The sequence below is a fragment of the Podarcis erhardii genome (assembly GCF_964252035.2).
Source record: "Podarcis erhardii genome assembly, chromosome: 1".
NCBI lineage: Eukaryota > Metazoa > Chordata > Lepidosauria > Squamata > Lacertidae > Podarcis > Podarcis erhardii.
Genome location: NC_138497.1, coordinates 28263184 through 28275327, shown reverse-complemented (window position 1 = coordinate 28275327; position 12144 = coordinate 28263184). Strand labels below are relative to the sequence as shown.

Below are 12144 nucleotides of genomic sequence, written 5' to 3'. Positions count from 1 at the left end.
CTCAAGCTAATACTATTTTCTGGTGCCCTATTTTTGAACCATTCTCTTAAAACTGAATGAGCCCCAAACTTAATTGGGATCAGGGGGAACAAGAGTGAAAGGATGAAACTGGATTTGTCAGACCCAAATTCAATGTATATTTTCCTTTGGGCATGGTGATATTGGGCAAGTTTTCATTCCAAGTTGTTTAGCTTTGCATGTACTAATTGTGGAACAGTATGTCCATAGCAGAAGGAGCGGGGAGACTCCTTTTCAAAGCCTTAAAACTGCACTTTGCCTGGGACTGGAATGGACAATGGGCAGTAAAAGATGCGGCTATTTTAAAATAATCAAGTATTTAAAAAGCCATGTCCCTCTTCATGCAAAAAGGAGAGCAAGGATCAAGAAGGGAGCTGAAGCTCCCTCTGCTGGCCTCTGCAGGATTATACAAAATTTCAACAGCATATGAAAACAGTATTTCTTAAAAAGCTGAGCACAAAAGAATAAATCCAGATTTCTTTGCTTTTGATAAACACCAGCAGCTTTATTATACAACATGTTCACAAGCCACATCGCAATATAAACATTCTAGACTAGACATAACACAACCATTCTTCCTTTTCCAAAGTTGGCATGTGACTGAACTTTCTGGAGCAAATGTTATCATCACTAATAAGCTCGCCAGCTCCCCCCCCCCCCTTCAGACCTGAGTGTTTCATATGTAATATTCCTGAGAACAGCAAAAAGATGTTCTCCCTAGACCTGCAGCATTAAAGCCTAAATCGTATATACTCTTCGCAGCATGGCTGGCTGTTTGTGCGGTGCAGCTCCCCACGTGGCTGTGGCAATTTCAACCACATCATCATGTGTGCCTGAAAGAGAGATAGCTAAAATCATTGCAACCATGTGGGAAGCTGCTTTGTGTAAATAGCTTTCTGCACAGAACAGCCTCCATGTCTTCAGCAGGTGCTATGCCAGAAGGTGAATGTGTGAGTCTGCCCTGCGCTATTCTTAATTAAAACAAACTAGAAACTACAGGTCAAAGATGTGATTAGTTAGCTCTTTGATTTTGATTCTCTGACCTATAATCTTCCAAAATCCAAAGCTCTCTGTCAGGTCTGCTCTATTCACCCTAAAAACACATGGGCTTTTGTGTCCTGTATGAAGCTTTCCCCCCAGCTTCCATTTCTCTTCAGCTCTTAACTTTCTCAACTCTTATGTTCCCAGTCCCTCTACTTATCCTTTTCACAGATTCAAAGAAAGTTCCCACTCTGCCTCCACCTTTCTTCAACCATCTGTCTCAAAATGTCCCCTTCTCTCCCTTAACGTAGACCTTCAGGTTCCCAGCTTACATGGCAGATCTAAACCCAGCATACAGCTTCTCTCAGGTTGTGCAAGTTTTCTCCAAACAGACCTTTCATTTACCTTCATAGACCCACAATAAGAATAAAATTATTTACCTCTCTGTGACATCACAATAAGTCAGCCAATAGCTACGAAGTAGGAAGGGAGGTTAAACAGCCAGTTTTTACTCTATTCATATTAAGTGTGGCAAAATATATGAAATATAATTTCTTCAAAAAGCAGTGCTTAGCAACTGATTGCCTATATACAGCTACAAGCTGGCCTGGGAATAAATGCCACCCTTGCCCATGAGCATACCAAGGCCACTGGCCCAGAGGGGCCACAAAAACCACACCTCTCCATTCTGGCTCGGAGTGGCTAGCAGCATGTCCATTCACACGCTTAGACAGACAGACCAATGGAGGAGGGAGGTCAAAATAAATACAGTGGGCCCTCGGGTTACCCTTCAGGTAATGTAATCCTCGGGTTGCAAACACAGTACCCCAGGAAGTGTATATTTCCAGGTTTTGCCGCACACGCATGCGCAGAAGCACTCAATTGCACTGTACACATGTGCAGAACAGCGTCTCTGGTTACGAAGTTTTCAGGATGCAGCTGGGCCTCCAGAACGGATCCCGTTCATAACTGGAGGTACCACTGTAAAAAATTGTCCAATGGACCTTAGAGACCAACTAAGGAGGGAGATGTGAGCAGAGCAGGCCCAACCCCAATGGTCATACAGAGAGTCAGTAGCAGAGTGCAAATGTTTCTGGCCCATGGTCTCTCGCAGCTTCAGAGGCACTGATACAGCTCTTTGCCAAGGGCGTAAGGGAGCCTAGGTATGCTTCTGCCCTCGCCTAACCTTTCTCTTCCCTGGTTGCTAGTGGCAGTGGCAACCATGAACATGCACAATACGAGTAGTGATGTCACTACTGCTAATTACCTGGGTTGGAATAGAAATGTATCATTTTTCCTGTTAGTTCTTCTCCGGCTCAGAATGTAAACTGAGATTCTGCACATGGTTTTCAACTCCCCTTAAAATTTCATCTGCTTCCAGGGGCGCCGACTTATAAAAAATATTGGGGGCGGGGCGGGGGCCCATACCGACTTATAAAAAATATTGGGGGGCCCCAAGACCTCCCAACCGCTGCTGCTGGGGGAACGAAAGGGGCGAGCCCCGGGCTGCCCCGACCTTAAGTGAACCTGTGAGGGCCTGCCCTTTGCGGCAGCCGATTGCCTGCCGCCGTGGGCGGTGAATATTAATGAGCTAGGGGGAATCCCTGCTTCTCGCGGGGCTGACGCCAGCCCCGCGAGATTGTTGATGGGTCGAGAGCCCGCAACCCCACCCCCTCTCTAGATCGGGAGTGGCTTTGTTTTAACTCATTACTGAATGTATTTTAAAAGGTAACTATCATCAAACAAGGAAAAAAAAAATACCAACATAATTTTGTGATTTTACAAAGCATAATATAACTAATAATTTTCTTAAATTATTGGGGGGGCAGAGCCCCCCCAAACGAATTTTTGAGGGGGCTCGGGCCCCCTCAGGCCCCATGGAGTCGGCGCCTATGTCTGCTTCCCAGTGAAGAGCTAGACACCAATGACAACTCAGAGCTACACATACACACACACACACACACACCAGGCATCTTGTTAAGGCTTCAAGAAACAATGCAGTTTCTTCCAAACTACTGCCACAATAGTTTGGCCTTTGAGGGCTTTTGCCTCTGTATGAGCTGCCATTAGCAAAATTAGAGCGACTGTTGATGGGACTACCTGAAAAGCAGAGGTGCTTTTTAGGAGCAACAAAAAAGACTATACCATCATTACAAACTGGGAGAGAATTCTAAGGAAACAAATGAGCTTTTCCTAAATGCTTGCAAAGAGACTTTGACAAATACAGAGCTGATTCCAAATCAGGGCCCTCATTACACATCACCACTGTCAGCTATGTCTTTCATGTGCAGTGATTGCAGGGGTCGAAACAGTTCCACAGGAACTGTTGCCTACCTACTGTTTTAAAAATATTGATTATGAAATATATGAAGAACTAAAATGGCATATATCCTTTAAAAATATGCTTATTGATTCCCCATAAGAAGAGAATAAGCTGCATTATGGCACATGGGCCATGCCAATAGGGCCACTAGAATTCAACCAAACTTTTAAAAGTAGATAATGGGCCTGCTCAATTGCTAGTTAAACTCTGTTTTGTCTTTACCTTTATTGGGTGCTGGAGCAGGCCCTACTTGCCCAGTCACGAAACTTTTCAAAGTCTCGTTCCCAAGGATTTGCTAAAGAAGCCATTTCCAATTTTGCCAAAATCTTATGCAAGGCATGTGTTCAAATACAACATATTTCTGTGGAAGCTCATTTGGAATTGAGCTGAAAGTAGAAGAGTCCTGAGATTTTGTGGAAGACTGATCACTGACCTCAGACACAGGGTTGGACAGATTCTGTGAAAATTATAAATTGCTTGCTACATGCATCAGGGTCATTTAGCTTACCTGAGGCAAAGGCGCCTACAGCTTTGAAAAACCTCAATAATGGTGTGGCAGTGCTATCCAATGAACTGAAATCAATTGGACTCACTCCTAGGAAAGAGGATTGTAACCTGACCGTGGTTTCTTTGTGGCCTCCCACTCAACATCAAACTTCACTGGCCACAACTGCCAGTATCAGACCATTACAAACAGCCTCAAACTATTTCCTGACGTGGTCATACAAAGCTGCCTTATACGGAGACAGGCAATCTAACTCAGTACGGTCAATTCTGGCTGGTAGCAGCTCTCCAGGGCCTCCAGCAGGAAGTCTAGCCCATCACCTACTGGTTGGTTAGAATGTGGTGCTGATAATGCCAAGGATGCAGGTTTGATCCCCATATGGGGCAGCCTCCTGCATTTCTGGAGGTTGGACTAGATGGTCCTCAGGGCCTCTTTGAACTCTACAATTTTATGAATCTATGACCATTTAACTGGAGATGCTGGGAGTTAAACTTCTGCACAAGAAATATGCACTTCACCACTGAGTCAAATCTTCCAAGTGTTCTGTGTGTTCTCAGCACATGAGCCAAGCATGACTGATCTCCTCTAATGTGACAATATATGAAAAGAACTAAATTATAATTAAAGTCAGGAGAACAGCTTCTCCTTTGGCTGAGGCAGGAAACAAGTGGGGAGGCTGCAGAAGAGGACGTGGCTTTCTTGGAGGTTGCCCTTTCGGCTTTGCTGTGCATTTGCTTCTTTATTTTGAGCCGTGGAGAGAGGCAAAGGAGATAACCATGGGAAACCTGTGCTTCAATTCTTCTATATAAAGAATGGCCTGTTTTCTTCCATGGAGACACTCTGTTCTTATTATCTCGATGAATTAAAGCACCACTGAAGATTTCTTTTTTGTTTTATGTAGTGAGCTCAAACCCAGTCAGTTGCCGAACTTCAATATTTTCCGCAGACACACACATTACTCTCAGAGCATCCTATTTGCAGGCTTTATTTTGCTATAAATTTGAGTTTAAAATTAAGTTGCACATTTCTGGTAAAACAAAGTGATAAAACTTAATGATCACTGAAACTTTAGTGAAACTGTGTTTTACTAGGTTCACTTCTCTGTTCTCCTGAGATTGTAACAGGGCAGTAAATTGAGAACTGATAGCCTAATTGGCTGAAGACCCTGCTTACCCTTTGGCAGCAGGGCAAGGCTGAAAGATTACAGCACAAAGCTAATTTTATCCTGTCTACAATCAGTGAAAGCAGAGATTAAAAAGACCCATTAGGGTAGTCAGTCAACCTCTTAGACAATGTAAAATTGTTACTTTCACAGAACACTTTCCCTATAACTTTTGTCTAGCTTTGGTTTCAAATGATAATTAATGGACCTTTATCTTTTGAGAGTCTCCAGACCTAGAACAAAAATATTTTCCCTGTGGTGTTTGGTTCAAGTTTACTTTTTCTCAGCAGCTGGTGATGTGGGGGCAGAATTTAGCCACTGCTACTGAGCAGCGACTTTGGGAAAAGGCACCTTCCTAAGCATTATGCTAAGGAGAAGGTAGGAGAGGCAGCTGGGTTAGTGCTGGCCAGCCTGGCTGACTAGCCAATAGCATCTCCCAAGGGCCACTGACATCATTGGTCTGCACCTACATTAGGCAGCGATGGCCAATCAGGAAGCACATAGTTGCTTAATCCTGTGATAGCTGTTCCTTTCCTTGGCTCTGCTCAAGCAAGGATGTGGTGTCCACCATTCCCTCAGTTGCTGCTCAGTGATGGTGGCCAGGAATTGCTTCTACCATGGCAAATATTTAGCCAAGTAAAGTTGATGCAACCGCCACTAATTATGACTATGCAGAGAGATGAACTATTCCTCCCTACTGCCCCCCAAACGTATTTAAATTGTTGCATTTGTATACCGCCCCTTCCTTCTTTCCTCCCTTCCATCCAATGTCTCAAAGAGCTGTTTTAGCCTCATACAATCATGTGTGGTGAGATGTGTGCATGCACTCTGCGTATGAGAGAGCACTGCCCAAAGGTACATGGAAAATGTTACTGTTAATTGGGCACCTGAAACATTAATTCCCCTCATTCAAAAGCTACAATCTTCAGTTTGGCGTATTTCCCTTGCTTTCCATTCTATCACAAAGCTGACCAGGAGAGCAGATGCTTTTCCTGGCCTGTGGATGTGAAGATGTACAGGACATGGCAGCAACCTGACTACCTCTCCCAGGCCAGTGCTGAGCAAAGGTGCAAAGTTGCCTCCAGCGTCTGGCCTGAAAGCACATTCACAGACCTAAGATAACCTGCTCCTAACATACATAAACATACATAATAATTCATAAACATTTCTACATGCTCATAGCTTCACCTGTAAGAGGTGCCAAGGCTTGAATGAAATGCAGCAATTAAGGGAAGGGGGAATAATACCTTGTAAAATAAGAAATGGAGAACAAGATAGATCAATAAATCTCTTTTCTAATTTATAGAACCCTGAGATAAATCTATTCAGGTTTTTTTTCATTTGGGAAGGAAATGTAGTTCTGTAAACTCCAAATCTGTGTTGCCATTGCTGGGGCCTTCTTCATATGTCAATGTTATATTTTCTACTATTATTGTATTTAAGCTCCCTTTTAGATTTACCCTCTTCACTAAATGCAGACTTGCTCCCTTTTAGATTTACCCCCTCCCCTAAATGCAGGGATGTCTTCAGAAATCTGGTATCCCTTAAATCCTGTATTTATCAATGCCAATGCCAATGTTACGTTAAAGACTTGCATAATAACTGCAAAAAACAAGTTACTGAATCCTTACTTTCCTTCTGTTTGTAAGAAGAAAAGCTATATTAAGAACTTTAGCAACACTGACAAAAATGGAATGGAAAAGGATTTTATGAACAAGGGAGTTTATTTTTAAAAAATGTGTAGATACGCTGAATTAATGCACACCAGCAGGTACTGATGAATTCAGTCAACCTTGGCAAGTCTCATGAACACTGGCGCTACTATTTGAGGACTCGTGGCAAACTGATGTCGTCTCAAGGGATTAACAAATGTGAAATTGCATGAATGTCAGGCACGGAGGTGAGAGCCCTGCCGTAGAGACGAACCAATACAGTCCTGATCCCCTATTGCACATGCTTTCTAAGCATTAGCCAAACTACAGAAGAGGCCAAACTACAGAAAATTAAAAACGGGGGGAAGAAAGAACGTCAAGGGCAATGGAATTATTTATAATACACATGGTTTTAAGACAACAAATCCTGCCAGACTAAAACTGGTTTACCAAAATTGAATTCATATTCCTGTACTTCAGCAAAAATAAATTTAAAAATTCTGACAGCCCAAAATTGCATTCTCAAAAATAAAAAATAAAAAATAAGATCACCAAGTTAAAGGCAGTGGCATGATTCAACTTGGGAACTTGCAACTTGCAATACCATATCTTAGACCTTACACTATAACCAGGATATGAGAGAGGTGGGTGTGGGCATCAAAAACAAAATAAAGTGGGCCCCAGGTAACAGGCTGGGGTTAGATGTGATTCCTAGAATAGCAAATGTTGAAAACTGCTACAGGCACATCTTTTGCACAGGGAAAAACAAAGTTCTGCTGGAATTTCTTTATAGTGAATTTATGCCGGCATGCAGTAATACTTACAAAAGCAAGTAGGTTCAAGATTTTCATTATACAGTGGTACCTTGATTATCCAACTTAGTCCATTCGACTCCTGAAACCATTTGAAAACCAAGGCGCAGCTTCTGATTGGCTGCAGGAGCTTCCTGCACTCAATCGGAAGCCGCAGAAGTCATGTCGGACGTTCGGCTTCCCAAAAATGTTTGCAAACCAGAACACACACTTCCGGGTTTGCAGCGTTCGGGAGCCGATTTGTTCGGGAGCCAAGCCGTTTGAGTACCAAGGTACCACTGTACATATAAAGGAGTGGGCAGTAGCTATAAATGTGGATGATGCAAAATAGAAAGATGCCATTACATTACAGAAGAAACAGAAAATTCAGAACAATCATGAACTGGAGCACCAAAAAAACGGCAACAATATCAAATATCACAAACACACACATACCCATTATGCTAATGCCCCGTTTCCTCCAGCAATGCATAGTCCAAATAAATCTAATGGGTATTCGGCAATAAAATATTTACACATTCCTTCTAGCATGATACAACACCAGCCCTGCTTCAAACTGCCTTTTCTTGTTCTCTACAGAAGAGAGTTCTCTATTTAGTTCTTACTACCTTCCACTTATGAATATGTATCATCAACACGAAGTAACCAATTTAAAAATATGAACTTCCAAAATAGACACACTAAGTACAGCTTTGGCTGTGTGGGGGGAGGCCTCTTTTTGCTGATGGGCTGGATCTGCTGTCCACAGGCTTTGGGAAGACATGGCTTGAGTTTCAGTTGTGGCTACAGAGTGTGTAGATCAGACAAACAGCAGATTCTAAAAACACAGGATGAGATGTGGTAAGCTGGTTGGGTTGGCTATATTATCTAATTATTGGCTGGCAATCAACAACCTACACCCACACAATCCAACTGCTGAGCCATCATTGTCAAACCACAGCATGGTTCATGAGAGAGACAATTCTGGATAGTCATAATTATGAATACATAATGTGCAAAGGTTAAAAGGTAAAATATGAGAAGCTGCCACATAACGAGTCCTTCAGCCCAGAACTGTATTTCCTGACAGGCACCATCTATTCAGTGTCTCATGTTGGGTCTCTCCATCCTTGTGCCATCACATTTTAAAGCGACTGAATCAGGCACTTTCCATGTGTAGACAGTATGTTATACCACTGAGCTGCAGCCTTTCCTCTGCTGGAAGGCTACTGCAATCAAATAAACGAAAATACCTGCAGAGCACCAATTTCTTCCTCCTTCCTGAGAGTCTTCTCCAGTAGATCTGCATATTCAAAAAAGAAAAAAAGAACGTCAAGAAAAAGGAAACAATGTGCCTTATGAATTGATGCAAATGAACAGGTACATAAATGCTGCCAAACTTGAACCATTCCCAAACTAAAAGAAATCAGAAAATCAGCCTCATTATCTCACAGGAGGCTAGAATTTAGTAAACAGAGTTCCAAATTAGAGGTACTTATAATTATAAGCCAGATGTGCCACTCACTTGCTCATCAATTGATTCTGAGCAAGTCGCTGATTGAGAAATTGTACCTGGTTCTTCCTTCCCTGCTATTATTCCCAACTACTGGTCCCACTCCTTTAGAAACCAGGCCCGGGTGGTGCCCTGTTTCTTGGGCATCTTTGCCACGCCACCTCAGCAAATGCAACAGCCCTGTGCAGTACTTCTCTTTCTTAAGATGGGGGAGCAGCAGTGTTGTTCTATGGAGGCTTGGGGGCTCTCTTTCTCATGGACCTTTAAGGCCAAATACACAGTAATATTGTTCCGCTGCAAGATGCTCTTTTCCATGATAAAAAGAGCAAAGCAGGATTATCTTGGCTGATCAGATACTGTGGAGCAGGCCACAAGAGTGGGCCCTGTAGAGACATCAAGCAGCAGGGGAGGGGAGGAAGAGGGGAGGGGCAAGTAAAAGATGAAGGGCTCCAGACATTGCAAAAATATTTGCACAGCTGACGTAAACACCTCATTCTGGGGTAAAAACAAAAGTTATAATTTTCTTCAAAAGTAGTTGAATTATATGTAGAAAGCTAAATATAGGTTGTCAGACATGTCTCCCCCTAACCAGGAGGGAGGAAAGCATATTTGTCATTTATTTATTTAGATTATTTTAATCCACCAATCCCAGAGGCTGTGTATAAGCATACATTTAATCACAAAAATATTCAAATTTATATTCTATCCTCCCACAACTAAGTATGGAAATCCATGCCATTTGCTCAGTGGGAAGAAAATGGAAGAAAGATTCATTAAATTAGAGCTTGCAAGTCAGAATGTAGAAATTTAGAAACTTCACTTGTGACCAGAGCAGGTCAGCTCCTAGCCAGCACGAACAATGGACAGGGATGAAGCAATGTTGGAGTAGAACAACATCAGGAGGCCACAGACTCTCTACCTCTAACCTACATCATAAAGCGAACTAGCCTACTGAAAAAATGGCTTGGCAGCTCATACAAGTAAACTGTGCAGGGAGCTACCACTGGAGAAGAATACAGAACACATTTATGAACACTAGGGATTGCAGTCTAATACAGTAAGCTAGCCTTTTGGCATCTGACCACTATGGTTGGAGATAATATCAGGATCCACTATCAAAGATCCTGCGCAGATCATGAAATATTGAGCGACAGAAGCCTGCTATTCTTTCCTTTGAGCTGTTTAACTCTGGGTAAGTGGCATCACATCCTGTAAGCACAAAATGAGCGTACTGCAACTATCTTTAAACGTATGGAGCACCTCCACTATTTTCCTGGATATCAAAATCCCTAACAGCCCAGCTAAGAATTAACAACCACAAACTATTAAACACAGGTAATATTTCTGTATATCTGCTGCAGACAGAGTTGAGTGTAAGCATGAGCTCCTTCATCCTCCAAACAAGATTAATATTTAGGAAGGCGCAACAAATTGGTAGGAGTTGAAAAGGACAGCCACTGAACAGGCTCTTAAAACATTTGTCAGCACATTCTCCTATTTTATTATACCCATAAAAAGAAAGCACTATCCCTTGCTTGAGCTGAGGCTATTCAAAACAAATCACATGTGCTTCAGCTGGATTTTTTTATATATATAAAAATCCCCTTTCCAAATTCACCCAAAATCAACAGCCAATTCTTGTGTGGAAAATACGGGATCATATTTTAAATCATCTTACAATATGCACAAAACAGGCCACTGTCTAGCAGACTGCCTTCAGTTACGACTTAACTTGTGAATAATTAAGACACCTAAGCTTCTGCCTTGGTCTGCTGCCACCAACTGGCTAACAGGCTAACTTAAGACGTTAGCCCAACTGTGGCATCAATCTCCTTCTGATCAGAAATCATGGCAGGAAACTTGTGGGGTAGAATTAAAAACAACATTCCAGAAGAACGGATACCCTTTGTGGTTTGTCTCAGACACTGAAACAACATGACAGTCGGCAGACAAATTCCCAAATACTAAATCAATGAGGTTTTCATATCCCATCATAAGTCTTGACTATGTGGGAAGCTACTGTACAGGTCACTGAGTGGCTCTATCCCCCCCCCCACCTCCACCCACCCTCCAAAGTTCGGTTTTCTGTGAACCTACTATACACAAACAGAGTCAGATGAGCAAACTTAGAGAATGGACTCCTTTATCCTTTATGCCCCGTATGAGAGACACAGATAGGAGCAGTTTCTGCTTTCAGAAAATGGGTTGTTCATTAATATGCTGTAACTTTGATCCAAACTGATTAAGAAGCAGTTCAATTTGGTATCCATAAACCTCATTGCTGAGGCTGCTAAAAATTGTGCCAATTGTGATAGCGTACTTTGTGATGCGGAACAGCTGCTCCCTAGGACCTGAATGGAAAATACCTACCTATTCATTTCAGAAGGGACGCTGAGCAAGCAGTAGCTGGCAACAGACCTGGAATGTATTTCAAACTCTCTCAAATTCAGCAGATAAGACCCTACCCTCTTGCAGCAGTTAATCTGGTACATGTGTTTTAAACAGGCCTCTTTGTACTGGATGAATAAGAAATTATTTTCATTTTATGGCTGCACTGCTCAATTCTTCCTGTGCTGTCAATATGGGAAAATCTATGTCCACTTTTAAAGATAGTATATCATAACATTATCAATCAACATACAGGAGCCCTGAATAAAGCCAAAAGAAAGTAGATGTGGACACATTTTCTTCCTCCCTCATAATTCTAAAACAAGCGTCGTCCGATGAAGCTGAACGGTGGGAAATTCGGGACAAACAGAAGAAAGTACATCTTTGCACAGTTCATAGGAAATTATGGAATTTGCTATGGCAAGATTGGAGTGACGGCCACCAACCTGGGTAGCTTTAAAAGGCGGTTAGTCAAATTGATGGAAGATAAGGCTATCAAAGATTAGGAGTCATAATAGCTGCACCAGAGGCAGTACACCTCAGAACGTCAGTAGCTGGGGAACATGAGCAGAAGAGTGTTGTGCTGTTCATATCCTGCTTGCAGGCTACCTATGGGGTTTGGCTGGCCACTAGTGGGAACAAAATGCTGTACTAGGTGGGACTTTGGTTTGATCTAGCAGGGCTAACGTTTTATGCTCTCATCCTTTTGTTCTTAAAATGCTGACAATAATGGCTTTTGTTCTTAAAATGCTGAACTTGAATGGCTGGAGAACTGAAGGACAGAAAGAAGGAACAGGAAAGAAGGGGAGCA

The 12144-nt window shown here is 42.4% G+C and overlaps 1 protein-coding gene across 6 annotated transcripts in view; it reads right to left on the bottom strand.

Annotated features, from left to right (window-relative positions):
• Positions 1–12144, bottom strand: part of CEP128 (centrosomal protein 128) — a 305103-nt gene that overhangs the window by 43478 nt on the left and 249481 nt on the right. For all 6 annotated transcript variants that reach the window (XM_081859123.1, XM_081859125.1, XM_081859126.1 and 3 more), the window contains one exon: positions 8686–8735. In XM_081859123.1, the coding sequence (XP_081715249.1) occupies positions 8686–8735 (50 nt within the window). The remainder of the gene's footprint in view (positions 1–8685; positions 8736–12144) is intronic.